Source organism: Rhinopithecus bieti, unplaced genomic scaffold (assembly GCF_001698545.2).
Source record: "Rhinopithecus bieti isolate Rb0 unplaced genomic scaffold, ASM169854v2 scaffold_115, whole genome shotgun sequence".
Taxonomy (NCBI): Eukaryota; Metazoa; Chordata; class Mammalia; order Primates; family Cercopithecidae; genus Rhinopithecus; species Rhinopithecus bieti.
The window spans coordinates 124584-146146 of NW_016803181.1; the positions used below are offsets into that span (position 1 = coordinate 124584).

Genomic DNA, 21563 nt, shown 5'->3' on the forward strand with positions numbered 1-21563 from the left:
AGGATGGTCTCGATCTCCTGACCTCGTGATCCGCCCGTCTCGGCCTCCCAAAGTGCTGGGATTACAGGCTTGAGCCACCGCGCCCGGCCGTTTTTGTTTTTTAAAGTAAAGAAAGGGAAAAGATGTATCATACAAACAAAAAGGAAGCTGGAGTAGCTGTACTAATATCAGACCAGGTAGACTTCTGAATAAGGAGTATTATCAGGGATAAAGGGAGACATTATATAATGATACAGGGGTCAATTCTAAATGTTTATGCATCTAACAACAGAACTTCAAAATATATTAAGCAAAACTGATGGGACTAAAAGAAATAGACAAAATCACAAAGAGGCTTCAAAACCCTTCTTAGTAATTGATATGACAAGTAGACAGAAAGTCATCAATGATATAGAAGACCAGAACAGACTACCAGTCAACTTGCCCTAAATTATATTTACAGAATATTACACTCTAAAAAACAGAATACACATATTTTTCAAGTGTACTTGAAACATTCAACAAGATAAACCATAATCTGGGTGATAAAACAAACCTTAACAAATTTAAGACTTGAAACCATATACATTATGTTCTCTGACCACTATGGAATTAAACTAGATATCAATAACAGATATCTGAAAAATCCAAAAACACTTACTAACTTAAGTAATACATTCTAAGTAACTTATGGGTCAAAAGGAAGACACAAGACAAGTTAGAAAATATTTTGAACTAAATTTAAAAGAAAATACAGTATATCACAACTTGTGGGATACAACTAAAGCAGTGCTTAGAAGGGAATTGAGAGCATTAAATGCTTATATTAGAAAAAGAGAAAGGTCTAGAATCAGTGATGTAGGCTTTCACCTTAAACTACAAAAAGAAGAGCAAGTTATACCCAAAGCAAACGGAAAGAAATAAAGTGCAGAAATAAAATTAAGAACAGAAAATCATTAAGAGGAAAAAAAAAAAAATCAATGAACCCAAAAGCTGGTTTTCTAAAACAATCAATAAAATTGATATCTTAGCTACACTGAGAAGACACAAATTACCAGTATCAGGAGAAAGAGGGAGAATCACTACATAACCTGCAGACATTAAAAGCATAGTAAGGGAATATTATGAACAAGTCTATGCCCACAAACTCATTAACTTGGATGAATGGATCAATTCCTTGAAAGACAAAAATCTACCAAAGTTTACTTAAAAAAAAAAAAGCCTAAATAAATGGAGAATTATACCATATTCCTGTATAATCCTAATCAAAATCCCAGAAAGCTGATTCTAAAACTTATATAGAAAGTCAAATGAACTACCAGAGTTAAATGTAAGAACAAAGTTAGAGGACTCATTTTATCTGCTTTCTAGACTTACTATAAAGGTATAGTAATGTAGATAGCATGGTAAACACTAACGGATAGACACAGACATCGGTAGAAAAAACAGAATAATAGAAATAAACCTACATAAATATGATCAACTAATTTTTTTTTAAATCAAGGTATAAAGGCAATTCAATGGAGAAAGATTAGTCTTCTCAACAAATGGCATTGGAGCAAATGAACATTAAAATGCTAAAACAAACAAAAAACAAAACTTAACCTCTATCTTCTACAAAATTAACTCAAAATGGATCAGAGATCTAAATGTAAAAAGTGAAATTATAAAACTTGAAGATGAAAATCTCTATGACAACCTTTGGCTAGATAAAAAATTCTTAGACACATCAAAAGCACAATCCAGACAAGAAAACTTGTAAATTAGACTTCTTTAAGATTAAAACTTCTGTTCTAAAAAAGACAGTTAAGAAAACTAACAGACCAGGCTTAAGCCGAGAGAAAATATTTTCAAATCACATATCTGACAAAGGCTTATATTTACAATCTATAAAGAACTTTTACAACTCAAATGCATTATGCTAAATCAAAGAAGCCAGACTCAAAAGGCTGTATATTATATGACTCCATTTATATGGCACTCTGGAAAACCATAGGGCTGGAGAATAAATCAGTGTTTGCCAGGGGTTTGGGTTAAGCATAGGCACTAACTACAAAGGGAATTCTTTTTTTAAAAAATTATTATTATACTTTAAGTTCTAGGGTACATGTGCACAACATGCAGGTTTGTTACATATGTATACATGTGCCATGTTGGTGTGCTGCACCCATTAAATCGTCATTTACATTAGGTGTATCTCCTAATGCTATCCCTCCCCTCCTCCCCCCACCCCACGACAGGCCCGGGTGTGTGATGTTCCCTACAAAGGGAATTCTTTTAGGGAGTGTGAAATTATTCTGTATCTTGGTAATGTTGATGATTACAAGTCTTTTTACTCATAGTACTGTATACCAAAGAGTGGATTAAAATTTTTTAAATATATCTTTAAAAAAATTGAATAGTAACTAAGTAAACTTAACATGCCAATCCACCAGAAAGCACTTTATTCAGACGTAAAAAAGAGATAATTTATTTCTATTATTTTTAAAGAGTTAAGACAAGCTCCAAAGAAAGTTTACCGGTGCTGGGACTGTAGTCTTTCTAGTGGTTCAGCCTTCTGTTGAATCCCTTCCTGAAATATCGCATCTGCTTTCCTAAAGTTTTCTCTAGCTTCATATTCTTCTGCCCATGAGATATAGAACTGAGCAAGTGAAACACCAATCCCTTGGTTGTGCAAGTAACTGAACATATCCAAAGGCTCATTGCATAAACGCCCCTGTAACAAAATTGTTAACAGTTAACCAATTTCTATTCACGTGTTGAATGCCTATTAGATGCCAAACAATCACTGGAGATACTACATGCAATTCCTGTATTGAAAAAATCCATTATTACAATATGATAAGGACCGTACACTGGGAGGACCTAAAAAAGAGACAAAATTGAGAGATTTGTAAGAAGAGTTGGAGAGTAAAGGCTTCAAGAAGGAGTAATAAGCCAGGTGCAGTGACTTACGCCTGTAATTACAGCACTTTGGGAAGCCGAGGTAGGAGTAGGAGGATCACTTGAGGTTCGGAGTTTGAGACAAGCCTGGGCAACATAACAAGACCCTACAACAAAATTTAAAAATTTAGCTGGGCATGGTGGAAGGTGCCTGTAGTCCCAGCTACCCAGAAGGCTGAGGCAGGAGAATCACTTGAGTCCCAGAGTTTGAGGCTGCAGTGAACTATGACAGTGCCACTGCACTCTAGCCTAGGTGACAGAGTGAGACTCTGTCTCTAAAGAAAAGAAAGCGGGGAGGAAGGGGTTAACCTTTGAGCTTAGCCCTGAAGGAGAAATGGACTTTCATCAGGTGGAAACTGGGAAGGGAAGGGTATTTCAGCCACAGAAAATAGCATAAGCAAAGATACAGAAAATTAAAAGTTATACAGGGGTCCAGGTAAGGTAGCAGTCTGGAGAAAAAGGCTGTGATAGGCCTTGAATGTCAAGCTAATCAATTTTGAATCTGCCTAACAGTAATTGTTATATGTATTAAGGGCGGGTGAGCGATAAGCAAAGGAATGACATAGTCAAATCTGTGTTTTAGAAGGGACATTATGAGACCATATACAATGTAGATAACTCTATTAGCAAGAGGGAGGAAAATATCACTAAAAACCTCACATCATAAACATTTTGATAAATTTTTTCAGTCTTTTTTTCCTTAAGGATAAAAGGTTATATATTATCTTATAAAGTTTTGATCATAATAAAATTTGCTTTTATTCCACTATAATACTGCATCATTCACTTTTCCATGCTGCCTGCTTACACTTAACCATTATTTTTAATTTTTTTTTTTTTTTTTTTTTTTGAGGTGGAGTCTCGCTCTGTCGCCCAGACTGGAGTGCAGTGGCGCAATCTCGGCTCACTGCAAGCTCCGCCTCCCGGGTTCACGCCATTCTCCTGCCTCAGCCTCCCAAGTAGCTGGGACTACAGGTGCCCGCCACTTCGCCCGGCTAGTTTTTTGTATTGTTTTAGTAGAGACGGGGTTTCACCATGTTAGCCAGGATGGTCTTGATCTCCTGACCTCGTGATCCGCCCGTCTCGGCCTCCCAAAGTGCTGGGATTACAGGCTTGAGCCACCGCGCCCGGCCTATTTTTAATTTTAATTTTTATTTCTAGAGACAAGGTCTTGCTCTGCTGCCCAGGCTGGACTGCAGTGGTGCAGCCTCGAATTCTTTTCACTATTATTTTCAAACGAATGCATCATGTTTCATCTAATAGAGCTTCCATAATTTAACTGTTCATCTACTTCTGGATATTTAAACAACTTCTAATTTTGCCCAATTATAAATAATTCTAAAATAAATAACTTCATGCATACAACCTTTCACATTTTACATTATTCCATTAAGAGAAATTCCTAGAACTATGTTAAAAGGTAACAAATTGCTTTCTGAGATGGTTTTAAAATTGTTAATGCTACAATTTAATAATTCACAAAATACTCATTCCACCAGACTCTAATCAGCATTAGAAGCTATTAAAAACAATTCCTAATTTCACATAAAAATAGCATTTCTTTTTTTTCTTTTCGAGACGGAGTCTCGCTCTGTCGCCAGGCTGAAGTGCAGTGGCGCAATCTCGGCTCACTGCTACTTCCGCCTCCCGGGTTCAAGTGGTTCTCCTGCCTCAGCCTCCCAGCTGGGACTACAGGCACGCGCCACCACACCCGGCTAATTTTTGTATTTTTAGTAGAGACGGGTTTTCACCATGTTGCCAGGATGGTCTCTATCTCTTGACCTCGTGATCTATCCGCCTCAGCCTCCCAAAGTGCTGGGATTACATGCGTGAGCCACCGCTCCCGGCCAAAAATAACATTTCAATGTTCTAGTTAGGAGTTCTTTTACTACTAGAGAAGCTACCATTTGTTACTTTACTAAATGTCTCCTATTTATCTGTTCCTAATTGTCTAGCCTAGGTTAAGTCCTTCTTGTATGTGTTCCTATAGAACTCGTAATTTTCTTTTTGTTACAGTTACAATTAATGGCTTCACATTTGTCTTTCAGATAAACTAAGCTCTACAAAGTCAGAAGACATTGCTATCTATTATATGCTAGCCCTTAATCATGGTCTAGTACAACAAATGCTTAAATAAATGAAATGTTTTATTTCTATCTTTAACAAAAATGATTAGCATTTTACAGTTTAATTTTGCAGTAATTCAGTAAATGGATTTTTCTTGCTTATTTAAATTAGTGATGTTTTCTCATATGTGGTGGTGTTTCAAGAAAAGTTATAATTCTGAATGTGCTACCAGCATAAGATCCAATCTTTGATATCTGTCACTACATAAATATAGTTTAACATTGATTTCACTACTTTGAGAGCTTTCGGAATGGTTCTGGTGTTCTCGTGCACGGGACAGCCAGTAAAGATCAGGTTATTCAGAGCGCTGAATGAGATCACTTAAGAAATAACATAAATAGGCCAGCCACGGTGGCTCAAGCCTGTAATCCCAGCACTTTGGGAGGCCGAGACGGGCGGATCACGAGGTCAGGAGATCGAGACCATCCTGGCTAACATGGTGAAACCCCGTCTCTACTAAAAAATACAAAAGCTAGCCAGGCGAGGTGGTGGGCGCCTGTGGTCCCAGCTACTCGGGAGGCTGAGGCAGGAGAATGGCGTAAACCCGGGAGGCGGAGCTTGCAGTGAGCTGAGATCGGGCCACTGCACTCCAGACTGGGCGACAGAATGAGACTCCGTCTCAAAAAAAAAAAAAAAAAAAAAAAAAAAATAAATAAAAGGACTATATGGTTAGATTAATAGATCTAAAAGTTAAATAAACCTTTTTTTTTGGTAACCCTTAAATTGCCAAACTAAACTAATTTTATACCTTTAAATCAAAATACCAGATGTTTTCCAGAAACAATTTTTTCCTTAGCTAGACTGTAGGTGTCACATAAAATAACTCACTGGAGAAATCCTTCTGCAAAGCAAAAGAAAGTAGTGTGAAGAATTCATCTGTTACTCCTCTTGACCAGATCCACAAAGAAAAAGCAATAGTTTAATATGTACCGAGTTAGCCATATACAAAGTTCCGATTATTGCTGATCATTCCAGTGCTGATCATTTGAATTTGATGGTTGTCTATACTATTGCTTCTCAAATAATCTGTGGCAAAGGGGCCAGTTTTATTGTGTGTATGTGTGTGTCCCATTATGGACTGATATAAAATACAATAAAAACAGAAGTTACTCGAAGAATGATGATGCGTTTGGATGTCCCAGCAACATCAAATTGTTACCAAAGTTTCTAAAGCTCACTTTCAATTTTTGTACTTATCTCACACAGTATGCAAACCCTTCTTTCAGTAGCACTGATCTAGATTATGCTTTTTATGATATTCTTCTTCTTCAGTACAAGCACCAGGTTAACAAAAATAAACAGATAAATTATTCTAATTAATTGTTACTTTTAACAATTCCAATTAAATATAATCATAGAATCCTGGGATTAAAAGTCACTTTAGAGGTGCAGCTAGTCCAATCTTTTATTTTTTTATTATCTTTTTTTCTGAGACTGAGTCTCGCTCTGTTGCCCAGTGGGGAGTGCAGTGGCACGATTTCAGCTCATGTGACCTCTGTCTCCTGGGTTCAAGCAATTCTCCTGCCTCAGCCTCCCGAGTAGCTGGGATTACAGGTGCGCACCACCACGTGTGGCTAATTTTTGTATTTTCTGTATTTTTAGTAGAGATGAGGTTTCACCATGTTGGTCAGGCTGGTCTCGAACTCCTGACCTCAGGTGATACACCCACCATGGCCTCCCAAAGTGCTGGGATTACAGGCGGTAGCAACTGCACCCAGTCTCCAATCTTTTAATAAATTATGCATAAAGATATTATTTAGGCTAGTGACAAATGAAGGACAAAATCCATTGTTACACCACAAGGGTCCACAGTCTCTAGGCTAACAAATCTGTTTAGCATTCTTTGGGTGCTATTCTTCATTATAAGTTTCTGTAACTAATATCCGTAAAGTAATTTCTCCAACCTTTCACTAAGGATGTAAAAATATTTGTCGCATGTCTTGAGGAAATCAAGATACCTTATGCCTTCAGGATTTACCTAATTTTCTATACTTGTAACTACAGTTGACCCTTGAACAACACAGGTCTGAACTGCACAGGTTCACATATACACAGATTTTCTTCCATCTCTGCCACCTGAGACAGTAAGACGAACCTCTTTTCTTCCTCCTCAGCCTACTCAATGTGAAGACGAGGATGAAGATCTTTATAAAGATCCACTTAATGACTATTAAATACACGTTCTCTTCCTATAATTTTGTTAAAAACATTCTTTTCTCTAGCTAACGTTGTGGGGAAAAAAAAAGGATATAATACATTCAGCATACAAACTATGTGTTCATCAACTTTATGTTATTGGTAAGGCTTCTGGTCAACAGTAGGCTATTAATAATTTTGGGGGCCAAAAGTTACATGCAGATTTTCAACTGGGTGAGGGGTGGGCACACCTAAGCCCTGTGTTGTTCCAGGGTCAACTGTATTAGAAGTTTAAAATCAGTCCTCCTCAAGACTTATTTTAGTAAGAAATTTATTTCTTACTTTATTTTAGTAAAAAATCTTATCACTTTTAATGTCAAGAGATTTGTTTTAGAAAGAAATCTTATCAGTTTTAATGTCAATATTTCATCATATTGCAGTAGTTGTAAATAATTCCAAATATTCATTATTTTTTTCTATTTTAGAATAAAAGCAGTAATATTAATGTCTAAGAAACTGTGGTCATTTTTTTAATGAAAAATACGCTTTTCCTACATGTCAAGTGAGACAGTACAAAGTAGTGCTGGGATTACAGGCATGAGCCACCATGCCCAGCTGAGGCAGACATTTTTGGCTGTAGCAATACACTAGGTGAAAAAGGTCCAAAGACCAATAAAAAACTAAAATATCACTTCTTTATGTTGATGACTTTCATAAAGGGGTAAAAGGGATACCAGAATCACAGAGGGAAGTTTTTCCCCAAACAACCACACTGCTGCCAAATGTTAGTTCCTGCACCTTCTCATCCAGTACAGTTGAATGGCCCAATTATGTTTTTCTGCTTTGGTTTTTGTTTTTTTTGAGACAGGATCTTGCTCTGTCACCTGGGCTGGTGTACAGTGGTGCAATCTCAGCTCACTGTAGTCTGGACTTCCCGGGCTCAAGTGACACTCCCACCTCAGCCTCCTGAGTAGCTGGACTACAGGTGCTGTGCCACCACACCTGGCTAATTTTTGTACTTATTGTAGAGATGGGGTTTCACCATGTTGCCCTGACTAGTCTTGAACTCCTGGACTCAAGTGATCAGCCCACCTCAGCCTCCCAAAATGTTGGGACCAGAGACATGAACCACTACACCCAGTTATGTTTAGAATAATTAAGTAAGTAATCTGGGCTAGGGGTGTTGGCTCATGCCTACACCCAGCACTTTGGGAGGCCCAGCACTTTGGGAGGTCAAATAATCCCAGCACTTTGGGAGGAGGCCAAGGTGGGAGGATGGCTTGAGCTCAGGAGTTCGAGACCAGCCTGGGCAACAGAGAGAGACGTCATCTCTATTAAAAATTTAAAAATTAGCTGGATGTAATGGTACAGAACCTGTAGTCCCAGCTACTCAGGAGGCTGAGGCGAGAGGATTGCTTGAGCCCAGGAGGTTTAGTCTGCAGTGAGCCATGATGGAGCCACTGCACTCCAGCCTGGGTGACAGAGTGAGACCCTGTTTCAAAAAATAAAATAAATTAATAATCCATACTCATTGAGAGATCTACAGACTTTGCGATCAATCTTAAAAGGGCGAAAATACCTTATTATACTATATTTAAGTCCACCTTTAAGTAGAACCAATTTAAGAAGTATTGCGTATTTATTAAATGTTTCCAATCTACTAAATGGTTCAAAATGGCTCAGGTTTTACTTTTTTTTGGTATACCAGATACCTCTAGAGAAAATCTCTTAGTTTAATATTTAAAACTCAGATGGCACTTAAGAAAGACTTACTAATTTAAGCCAGAGATTGAGAAATCGAGAATCACTATAATATCGTTTTTCTCCTTGTAGTGCTTCTACAGCTCTTTCTAATAACGTTGACATATTACTCTCCTTCCCACCTTGAGGATAGTTCTGCTCTGTCCAGCTGATATACCTAAATGGGAAGAAAAAGATAAGAACACATTTTAAACTGAACATGTACTTTTGTTCCTGCTCCAAGACCCATTCTGGATTTAAGCAGAAGTAAAGCATGTTTCTTTTGAGGTCCTCAATGACATACCCTAAGCCTGTATCCCTCAAACTTCTCCAAAGTATCTCTAATACATGCTTCTGGGGAAAAATGAGGATAGGGATACAAGGGTGTAGTTCAAAGGCGTACATCATAAACTCGAAATTTCCTGAATCTTAAACACCTCAGGAAAATATATTATGATTATTCAGGATCTCTGTGCCCCCAGGACACCACTGTCTACTCTGACACACACTCCATATACCCCAGTTTGAGAAACATGGCCATAAGGACTTATCTGTTAATGTTTATATTGTCCTTGTGAAATAAAAAGACTCACCTATCCCAAACATCCAGAGGGTCATGTCCAGTGTAAAATCGAATTTCAGATTCAAATGCCCTGAAATTTAAACAGAAAAAGTTAGCATATGCAATAATGACAACAGCCAATGAACAAGTATCACTTCCATTTTTATTCATGTAATAAGTAGGTCATATTGGCCGGGCGCGGTGGCTCAAGCCTGTAATCCCAGCACTTTGGGAGGCCGAGACGGGTGGATCACGAGGTCAGGAGATCAAGACCATCCTGGCTAACACGGTGAAACCCCGTCTCTACTAAAAAATACAAAAAAACTAGCCTGGCGAGGTGGCGGGCACCTGTAGTCCCAGCTACTCGGGAGGCTGAGGCAGGAGAATGGCGTAAACCCGGGAGGCGGAGCTTGCAGTGAGCTGAGATCCGGCCACTGCACTCCAGCCCGGGCGACAGAGCGAGACTCCGTCTCAAAAAAAAAAAAAGAAGTTATGTTTGATCTAAAAATAATAAATTAGTTCCTGACACATGGGAATCTACATACACTCTAATAAGGAAAACAAAGTACACAAATGAAAAATGAACTAGTAATAAAAAGCGGTATACGAAATTATAGTTGCCAAGAATGGATAGTAAAGGCTTTAAGAAGTCAAAAGGAGGTATCACAGAAGCAGCCTCAGAAGGTGAGACTCTGAAGGAACCATGGAATTTGAAAGAAAAACAGTTTTTTCAAGACAGAGGGAAACTAATATTGAATAAAATTACGAAGGTGGAAGAGTTCATCCAAAGGAAGATGAGTGGACCCTAAGCTATAACATAAAGTCAGTACCAAGAACAAATGGAGACCACTGGAGAAGTAAGAAGCACATGCTTTAAATGTAAATTTAAAGACTTTGGATTCCATCTACTCCAGCCACTACTGGAGGGCATCTTAAATATAAGATTTCAAAAAGATTAATCAAGAACTTTATAAGGATAGCCAGGCATAAGAAGAAGGGACCACAATTATGAGGCTAATATGGCAATTAAAGTGTGAAATAATGAGATTATCTGCAGAAATGGTGAAAAAATAAAATCTAAGATGCTACTGATAAAAATCAGCAATCTTATCAATTGATCTGTAGATTCAAACCAACGCAATCAAAATCCCAGTAGGTTCTTTTCTTTTCTCTCTCTTTTTTTTTTTTTTGAGACAGAATTTCACTCTTGTTGCCCAGGCTGGAGTGCAGTGGCGCGATTTCGGCTCACCGCAACCTCTGCCTCCTGGGTTCAAGCGATTCTCCTGTCTCAGCCTCCCGAGTAGCTGGGATTACAGGCATGTGCCACCATGGCCGGCTAATTTTGTTTTTCTAGTAGAGATAGGGTTTCTCCATGTTGGTCAGGCTGGTCTCAAACTCCTCACCTCAGGTGATCCGCCGCCTCAGCCTCCTAAAGTGCTGGGATTACAGGCGTAAGCCACCACGCTCAGCCTTTTTTTTTTCCTTTTCAGTAGGCTCTTTTCTAGAAATTGCCAAGATGATTTCAAAAGTTGTTTGCAAAGGCAAAGGACCAAGAATAACTAAAGCCATTCTGAAAAAGAACAAAAGCTGTAGAACTCACTCTGCTAGACTTGCTATGTAAAACTAATCAAGGCAGTGTATTATTGGTGAAAGGATAAACAATTTGATCAATAGAACAGAATATAGAGTCCAGAAATAACTCACACATATGTGGTCAAATGATTTTTGAAAAGGGCCCCAGGCCGGGCGCGGTGGCTCAAGCCTGTAATCCCAGCACTTTGGGAGGCCGAGACGGGTGGATCGCGAGGTCAGGAGATCGAGACCATCCTGGCTAACACGGTGAAACCCCGTCTCTACTAAAAAATACAAAAAACTAGCCGGGCAAGTTGGCGGGCGCCTGTAGTCCCAGCTACTCGGGAGGCTGAGGCAGGAGAATGGCGTAAACCCGGGAGGCGGAGCTTGCAGCGAGCTGAGATCTGGCCACTGCACTCCAGCCTGCGCGACTGCGAGACTCCGTCCCAAAAAAAAAAAAAAAAAAAAAAAAAAAAGAAAAGGGCCCCAATGCAATTCAATGAGGAAAGGAAAAAAAAATCTAACAAATGGCGGCAGAAGAACTAGAAAGATAACCCATATGGGGGGAAAAAAACTTTTTTACTCCAACCCCACGTCATATATAAGGATAAATTTAAGATTAATTTAAGATAAATCATACACCTAAACGTAAAAGCTAAAACAATGCTTGGCCGGGCGCAGTGACTCACGCCTGTAATCCCAGCACTCAGGGAGGCCAAGGCCAGTGGATCATCTGAGGTCAGAAGTTTCAGACCAGCCTGGCCATGGTGAAACCCTGTCTCTACTAAAAATACAAAAAATTAGCCACGCATGGTGGTGCGCGCCTGTAATCCCAGCCACTCAGGAGGCTGAGGCAGGAGAATCGCTTGAACCTGGGAGGCGGAGGTTGGAGTGAGCTGAGATCGTGCCATTATGCTACAGCCTGGGCAACAAGAGCAAAACATCATCTCAAAAAAAAAGCTGAAATAATGAAACTAGTAAAAAAAACATAAGAGAGTATCTTTGTTACTTTGGGGTAGGCAAAAGTCTCCTGAAGAGGACACAAAAAGTACTAACCATAAAAGAAAAACACTAATTAATTGAACTTCATCAAAATTTAAAACTTAGCAGTTAAAAAAAAAACACCCAGAAAATAAACAGCCATGGGTGAGGGAAAAACATATTTGTAACACATATATTTGATAAAAGACTAATATAGAGACTACAGAGACTAAAGAACCCCTACTGGGGAGCATAGATTCAGGGAATCTTGAATCTATGTTCCTGAAACTTGAATCAGGGACAGCTTGAATCTATGCTCCTGAAAAAGTAAATAAAGAACCCCTGCAACACAATTTGAAAACTAGGCAAAATATCTAAACAGATACACCACAAAAGAAGATATCCAAAAGGCCAAAAAGCATGTGAAAAAACGTTCACCATTATTAGTCACCAGGGAAATGCAAAGTAATGAGACACAACTCCACAAAACTAGAATGGCTAAAATGAAAAAGATTGACAACGCCAAATACTGGAGTGGATTTGGCACAAATGAACTCTCACGAGTTGCTGGTAGGAATGTAAAATGTTACAACCACTTTGGTAAACCAGTTTCTTCAACAGTTAAACATACATCTATTCTATGGTCCAACAATTCCATTCCAAGGGAAATGAAAATTATGTCTACTGCTGGGCGCGGTGGCTCACACCTGTAATCCCAGCACTTTTGGGAGGCTGAGGCGGGCGGAGCACAAGGTCAGGAGATGGAGACCATCCTGGCTAACACAGTGAAACCTTGTTTCTACTAAAAAATAGAATAAATTAGCCGGGCGTGGTGGCGGGCGCCTGTAGTCCTAGCTACCCGGGAGGCTGAGGCAGGAGACTGGCATGAACCCAGGAGGTGGAGCTTCCAGTGAGCCAAGATTATGCCACTGCACTCCAGCCTGGGCGACAGTGCGAGACTCCATCTCTAAAAAAAACAAAAAAGAAAAGAAAATTATGTCTACAAAAGCCTTGTACAAGAATGTCCATGGCAACATTATTCATAAAGCACAAAACTGGAAGAATCTAAATATTCATCAATCGGTGAATAAATAAATGAAATCCTATTCAGCAATAAAAGAGTAATCTACTGATGCATGTAACATGAAAAAATATGATGAATGAGGCTGGGTGTGGTGGCTCACGCCTGTAATCCTAGCACTTTGGGATGCCAAGGTGGGTGGATTGCTTGAGCTCAGGAGTTCAAGACCAGCACAGCCAACATGGCAAGGCTCCATCTCTACTAAAATACAAAATTACCCGGGCGTGGCGGTGCATGCCTGTAATCCCAGCTATTTGGGAGGCTGAGGTGGGAGAATCACTTGAACCCGGGAGGCAGAGGTTGCAGTGAGCTGAGATCAGGCCACTGTACTCCAACCTGGGTGATAGAGGGAGACCCTGTCATATTTAAAAAAAAAAAAAAAAAAATCCAAAGAGATTAATAAGAATAGTCATTACATTATAATCCCAAATTATGATAATTTGCCTGTAATGGCAGTATTTCTTTTTGTCAGAGATTGAAGGTAGAAACTGATATTTTGATTTACCTTTTTTTAAAAAAAACATATTTATCAAAACATGTATTAAAGGAGAACAAGATCCACAAGTCTATTTGAATAACATAAGAGTATTTTTCAGCTTTTCTTTATCCAGAGTTTGTTAAATCATTATTGAGAACTTTCTAGTATAAATTCAATTGTTCTAAGGTTTACATGTCTTTGGAGACCACTATTTTTTTGGTCATACTCTCAAAAATAACTTCCTAACATAATACTTTTGGGAAGCATTGCAATGTAATACTTGCTTTCCTATGTTTATCACTGTCCCCTGTATAAATTGCATTTCTATTGATAAAAAGAGTTTGGCTGTACCACAATGAAATGAAATCCTATAGCCTTTGTTCTTAATTATACTTGAGGATAGCTTCAGATGGCTGTCATGTGATATGAAGGCAGATAGAGAACAGATTTTCATACTACCAATTTTTGAAGAGTACTCATTATGCCATCCCTCATGGATCCACACCCACGTTATCTACATTTGGGATGAATGATGACAGGTTGAGACTCAGCCATTCTACACACCGTTTCTGCTGCTGAAGAGTATTGTTACAGGCAGATTCTTGTGCCAATGCTCCCTGAAGTGTGGACATGATCCGCCCTTGCCTTAAAGGTTGTACATTTTCTTTACTCAGTTCCCATTCATCTCCCTCCAGGGACATGGCTTCACTGTGAAGAAGGAAACAAATGTAAATCTCATACCAACATTGACTATTATAGCACTAGATTATTGTAAATGTCTTCCGATAGGTGATTATTCACGGTCTTGGGTTGAATATAGTGGACTGACACAGTATTATTATTATTATTATTATTATTATTATTATACACCTAAGCTTCTTTGTTAGCTGTTTTTCAAGTTTATGGCTACAGTATTGCCCAATGGAAGACAACTTGGCAAGGATATTGTAGACAGTACTATAAGAACAGGGCATTGCCATGTGTGGTGGCTCACACCTGTAATCCCACCACTTTGTGAGGCCAAAGTGGGAGGATTTCTTGAGCCAGGAGTTTGATACCAGCCTGGGCAACATAGCAAGACCCCACCTCTTTCTTTAAAGAAAAGAAAAATGAATAGGGCTTAATGCAGAAAGAAAAGAAGGGAACAAAAGTGTTATAAATTTGGCAAAGTAGACAAAAAGGCAATAAGTAATTCTATGCCTACCAATGAGTACATCATCTAGTTTAATTTAAAATTAGTGCCGGACGTGGTAGCTCATGCCTATAATCCTACCACTTTGGGAGGCTGAGGCAGGAGGAGTGCTTGAGCCCAGGAGTTCAAGACCACCCTGGGCAACATAGGAAGACCCCCATCTCTACAAAAAGTGAAAAATTAGCCAGGTGTGATGGTACACGCCTGTGGTCACGGCTACTTAGAAGACTGAGGTGGGAGCATTGCTTGGGTTCAGGAGGTCGAAGCTGCAGTGAGCCATGATCACACAACTGCACTGCAGCCTGGGCAACAGAGCAATACCCTGTCTCAAAAAGAAAAAATTAAAATTAGCAACGTGTGGGTGTGACTAATGTCCCATCTTTCAATGATGACTCAAAACTGAAGTTTGTACATATAGGTAGCCAAAAGCAGAAGCAAACAAACACAGTTTACTAGTCACAATCCCCTGTATCCCCACACCCAATTCTATTAAGCCTACTGAAAGAATCCCCAAAACGTTTTGGAGGTAATTGCCATTATGTATTCTGCACTTCAGAGGCTTGCAATTGATAGATAGAAGACTACTTCTAAAAGACATCATTTCTGGACTTAAAAAGAGATACATTGGCACTAATCTTTGAAATAGAGTGAAAGTTATATGGGACTTCAGTCTAGATGAGCGCTGAAAACTTAAAGTAACTGTGATTAATAATTCGAGTTGTAATCAGTCACGTCTTTTTAACTACAATAAGTTCTCACTTAACATTGGAGACAGCTTCTTGGAAACTATGACTTTAATCAAAATGACATGTAACAAAACCAATTTTACCACAGGCTGATCGACATAAACAAGAGTTATGTTCCTATGGCGTATTTCTGCTCACAAAAACATCACCAAACTTCTAAATAAAGACTCGAAACACTTTTAATATTAAACATTGAAATAAATGTGAGCTATCCATACATGTAAGAACAATTAATGAAAACAAAAATTAATCATTTACCCAATTTTTCGTGAATCTGTGAGTGACTGCAGTCATAGTGTTGGTGGGTTAACTCAAGGAATAAACGTTTGAGAGTGAAAATTTCAGGAAGTACCTCCTACCACTACAAAGTTCAAAAACAAACAGTAACATTATAGTGGGCATGCTGGGCACTTTCATAAGGCATTGTTTATTGTCATGCATTTGTATGATTATCATACACACTTTATATAAACTTTTTAAATAGAGACACGTCTTACTATGTTGCCCAGGCTGGTCTTGAACCGCTGAGCTCAAGCAATCCTGTTGCCTCAGCCTCCCGAAGTGCTGGGATTACAGGTGTGAACCACTGCGCCCAGCCTTTACAGATTTTTATTTTACAATAATTTGTATTCATTCCTTCATTCATTTTCCAACTCACTTATTCTAGTTTGGGGTCAAGGGTGGCCAGAGCCCATCTCAGCAACTCAGAGAGGAACCAACCCTGGACAGGACACCATTCCATCACAGGGAGCACTCACATTCACACCCATTCAGACTGGGATCATTTAGACATGCCTATCAACAGGTACATCTTCGGGATGTAGAAGGAAACTGGAGTACCTAAGGAAACCCATGCAGACATGCGGAAAACATGCAAACTTCACATACACAGCAGCCCCACAATGAATTATTTTTTTTCTCATCAACATTATAACAAAACGACGTTATACCAGGACCTGCTCTATATTGTGTGAACCCTGTAAAGGTAAGGGCTATGCCATTTATTTTTGTATGCCCACGATCTAATACAAAATATAACACTGTTATGCCCTGAATGTTTGTTGAATTCATCTGAACTTTCTTCTCTTGCTCTTAAAAATAGTGATTACATTATCTCAGTTAAATATCCCAAATTGAGCTAAGACTGCCCCCACTTCCTCCCAGACCTGCTCCTCCCACAGTCTTCCTCTTTCTCAAATAAATGGCAATCCCATTCTTCAGCTGCCCAAGTCAAAAATCTTAGTGCCAACTTTGATGCCCTTCTCATATCCCTCAGTCAGTCAGCAAATCCTACTTGTTCTACCTTCAAAATATATACAGAAATCAGCCACTTCTCATCATCTCCACTGTTTTCCACCTGGCTCAACTCGCTTTTGGGCTGAATTATTTCAGGCTGAATTATTTCAACAACCTCTTAACTGGTGTCCCTTGCTTCCATCCTTTGCTGCCTTTAGTGTATTCAACACTACGGCCAAAGTGACCCCACTTAAACACAAGTCAGATTATGTCCTTCCTTTGCTCAAAACCTTCCAGTGACTTTTGATTACAACTAGAGTAAAAGCTAAGTGCTTACAATGTCTGCATCTTCACCATTTTTATGTACTATCCTTTTACTCTTCTAGTTAATTCTGCGCCAGTGACAATGGCCTTGGACGCGCCAGGCGCACCTTCCTTCCCCAGCTCTCGCCCTCAGCCTTTGTACTTCCCTCAGATAAAGAATCGCTAGCTTTTGAGATTCCTTCAAATCTTGACCAAAATGACATCTCAGTGAGGCTCCAGTGTTCAAGCTAAAATTGCACCAGTCTCCACCCCCAATATTCCCTACCCACACTTGCTTTATTTTGTTTTTTAATACTGACCACCATCTCCACCTAACAGTTTCTTTATTGTCTGACTCCCCCACCTTCATCCAACCCAGAATTTAAGCTTCATGAGGGTTGAGATTTGGGTGTCTGTATATTTGCTGCATTCAGAGCTTAGGCAAAAAAATACTCGTTACATGAATGAAAGAGCCCATGACATAGCACTTACCTAGGTATTGTGGGCACCATGGTGAAAACACATACAGATTTCCAACCTAGAACTGCAATATAGTTTTTTTTCTTTAACACAAGGAAAAGCCGCAAACATGCAGAGAAAGGCTTTTTAGATCTCTATGCTATTGGCATAATTTAGACCTCTATGATATCGGCTAAAGGCTTTTTAGATCTCTGTGCTATTGGCATAGCACCTGCCTTTTGTTGACGGCTTATTTGGAAGCAGTTACTTAACAAATACTTCGAATTCCCCCAGAACCACGTAAGGCAGCATGAACATCAGCATTTTCCATACATACGATTTGCCAAAGGTCAAACAAGTAGCGGGTGGCTAAGCTGAGTTACAAACAAGACCATATTACAACTTCCAAAGTCTTTGTTCCGCTGGGGTCCCGCAGCCTTCTTCGCTTTGAAGCTGGATGAGGCAGGATTCGCACGTGCCCTCAGTCCACTGCCTTTCCCCTCCACCTCTGGCATTCGACTCCAAAAGGGAGGAGGCTCCGGCGGGGCCTGTTCTGACCGTGCGGATCTCCCCCTCGACTACTCCGAGCGGAACCTTCTATTACCTCCCAGGCACCTTCGGGTCCTCTCAGGCCCAGCCCCCAGCAGCTCTTCTCCCGTATCTACCTCTGAGCACCCCCTTCCTTCTTCACCGCCGCCATCCTGCATTCCTGGCTCAGGTCCTCGTCCTGCTGTAGGTCTTTCCTCCGGGCCGCAGGCCGCCTGGGCTTTCTTCCGCAGCCTGCCCTCGGAGCTACAGAAGCGACCAAGGCACGCACTCGACTCCCTTACAAACCAGCCACCTCAAGCCCGCACCCCTAGCCGCCAAGTTTCAAATTTAACGGTCCCGCGCGGTCGACGTGGCCACGCCCCTTCGCTCCTCCGTGCGCTTGCCTCTCTCCCAAGGCATTCTGGGGCTTGTAGTTTATACCGGTTTAGTCCTCGAAGTCGCGGTGCATAATGGGAATTGTAGTTTCCCGGAGTCAATGGCCGCGGAAGGGCAGCAGGCTTAGGCGAAACAAATTCTCCGCAGGTGCTGTCTTGAGTCATGGCTGGAAGGCGAGTCTCTGAGCTGAGCGAGGAACACTTACAGCACCAGAATTTCTTTGCTGTTTTGAGTGCTGGGAGATATCTCTGAGTGCTTGCACTTGGCCTGACTCTTCTAGAGTGACTACCCCTGCTGTCTGCCCCAAATATCACCTGTGCAGGGTTCTTAGCCCGCAGACCTAGCTGTTTCCTGCCCCACCCTTGAGTTCAAAAAAGCTGAATTCTAGTTCTGTAAAATCATACCAAATCTGCAACTTTAGGCAAGCTATATAATCTCTCTGACCGTCAGCTTTCCTCATCTAGAAAGTGATGATATTGTCTTGCTTTCTCTTCTGCTCAGTCCACAAGCAGTAAACACAGCCATGCTATGGTTCCCAAGGTTTCACCTCTTTTCCCCTTCAGGAGACTAGCCTTGACTCACATTAAACTGTTCGTCGCAATTTCAATTTTCTGAGGAAGAAACTGTGATAGATCAGACGTGACCAGGCGAGTGGGGTCTTTTTGTTTGGTTGCTTTTGTTTTAGAGACAGGGTCTTCTTCTTGCTCTGTCGCCGAGGCTGGAGTGCAGTAGCCTGATCATGGCTCACTCCAGCCTCCAACTCCTGGGGTCAAGTGATCCTCCCGCCTGAGCCTCCCCAGTAGCTGCGATTACAGGCACTAGCCACCTTGGGGCAGAAACAGGGTCGTTTAAGAAAGCACAGGTGACGGGCGCGGTGGCTCAAGCCTGTAATTCCAGCACTTTGGGAGGCCGAGACGGGCGGATCACGAGGTCAGGAGATCGAGACCATCCTGGCTAACATGATGAAACCCCCGTCTCTACTAAAAAATACAAAAAACTAGTTGGGCGAGGTGGTGGGCGCCTGTAGTCCCAGCTACTCAGGAGGCTAAGGCAGGAGAATGGCGTAAACCCAGGAGGCGGAGCTTGCAGTGAGCTGAGATCCGGCCACTGTACTCCAGCCCGGGCGACAGAGCGAGACCCCGTCTCAAAAAAAAAAAAAAAAAGAAAGCACAGGCACAGGGGATTTCTGCTTTATGACTGTGGGGATGGTCGGAGAGGCGGCAGCGGCAGTTCCCAGAGGCAGGTGCTGAGGATACTGTCCACTACTCCCTATTTCTTAGTTCCCAGCTTTCTGTCTTTGTTCACGTTATGTAAGTCATTATTTCCTCTGAATCATCAGGACTCTTGATTCCAAAGAAATAGAAATCCAACTTAAACCGGCCTACTTGGAAAAGGGAATTTACTGTCTTTTATATATAAAAGACTTCAGATAAAGCTTAACCCAGGAGTCATGTGGACTGGGCCTCTCTCCATCTCGCCTCTACTCTTGTTGTTGGTTTATTGTCATTCTCCATTGGGCAACAGATTCAGGACTTTACCCTTACAGGTTCAAATTCAGACTTAGGAGTCACCCTGCTTAACCCCTTCCTCCCAAACAGTTACTGGGGATAGTAGATTCAGGGCTTTGATTATTCAAAACCAAGTCATGTGTTTCACCTTGGGACTGAGAGAGGGGAAGGGGTGATTCCTCATAGGAAATTTTGGTTACTCTTTACATCCTAGTCCTCCACATCCAGGAAGCTTTCCTGGATCATGTGAGATATGGTGCATGGGATTCTCTCACTGGCTCATTTTATCTCTTACCTTATGCCAGTACTGGCCTAGCACTTCATTTCCTTTCAGCAGGGTGTCCTGTTCATATCTATGGCTTCTCAGTTTTGACTATTTCCTACAAACGATCTTGGAAATGTAGCATTTGGTCTTTTGATCTCAGTCTTTCCTATAATCTAGTTGGATTTCCCATAAACTGTGGTACAATGTAGAACTCATTCAGGCTAAACCCCTTGCTTGTTTCACTATGGAGAAAGAAGGAGGTAGGTAAAACAAAACACAACAAAACAAAACAAAACTCCAAAATGTATGACAGGAGGTGCTCTGTGGTTTAATTTGGAAAATGAGTTCTTAGGCTGGACTGTAGCTTGGCAGCCAACATAGGGCCTGGGTGGGGATAGGCTTTAACTGCACCCGCCAATTCTAAGAAAGTCAGGATTAAGCTCGTACACGTTTATGGTCTAATGAGGATGAGACAAAGGCTCACCCCAATGTGCTGAACCAGGATGGGACACAGAAGATGAGAACAGTGAACTTGCCCTCTAGAAACTTCAGGCCAAGGCCGGGCGCCGTGGCTCAAGCCTGTAATCCCAGCACTTTGGGAGGCTGAGACGGGTGGATCACGAGGCCAGGAGATCGAGACCATCCTGGCTAACACGGTGAAACCCAATCTCTACTAAAAAATACAAAAAACTAGCCGGGCGAGGTGGCGGGCGCCTGTAGTCCCAGCTACTCAGGAGGCTAAGGCAGGAGAATGGCGTGAACCCGGGAGGCAGAGCTTGTAGTAAGCTGAGATCCAGCCACTGCACTCCAGCCTGGGCGACAGAGCGAGACTCCGTCTCAAAAAAAGGAAAAAAAAAAAAAAAAATTCAGGCCAGTAGGAGAGATAAAAAGGCAATTTCAGCTGGAGATAAATAAACTCAGGAGGCCATGGAAGCATATGAGAGAGGCTTCCAACCTAGTCCTGGGGAGAGGTCAGGGGAAATGTCCTGGAGAAGATGGTCAGCCTGAAGGGCAAGGAGGCCTTGGCACAAACTATTGAGCACAACAACACAAGTTGTGTAGCAGCCAAAGTTCATAGCATGTGCCCACCTATCTATTCACCACTCTCCCATGAGTTTTCCAACCCCAGCCTCGCCTCTTTAGACCTCCATGCTGGGCCATCAAAACTTACCTGTCCTGTGTCCCGTTCTTTCAAGTGAAACATGTTTTCACGTTGAAAACATCGGAACTAAATCACACTCAGGTATTAAAAATAGTTAATGCTGAGATGCAGTATTTTTCACATCATGTTCTAAGATGCTAATATATGTTACAGGGGATTAAGAGCTTGG

General features: G+C 41.0%; 1 protein-coding gene across 3 annotated transcripts in view; it reads right to left on the minus strand.

The window, feature by feature from the left end:
- The window catches only part of BUB1B (BUB1 mitotic checkpoint serine/threonine kinase B), a 63467-nt gene extending 45020 nt beyond the window's left edge, over positions 1-18447 (minus strand). The window contains exons 1-5 of one of the 3 annotated variants that reach the window (XM_017867895.1): positions 18201-18447; positions 14164-14307; positions 9519-9578; positions 8959-9103; positions 2499-2695 (exon numbers count right to left, since the gene is read on the minus strand). In XM_017867895.1, the coding sequence (XP_017723384.1) occupies positions 2499-2695; positions 8959-9103; positions 9519-9578; positions 14164-14307; positions 18201-18235 (581 nt within the window). In that variant the 5' untranslated portion in view covers positions 18236-18447. Of the gene's footprint in view, positions 1-2498; positions 2696-8958; positions 9104-9518; positions 9579-14163; positions 14308-15795; positions 15885-17568; positions 17772-18200 lie in introns of those variants that run through there. The other 2 variants (XM_017867901.1, XM_017867905.1) reach the window with 2 other exon arrangements.
- Between the last annotated feature and the right edge of the window lie 3116 nt (positions 18448-21563).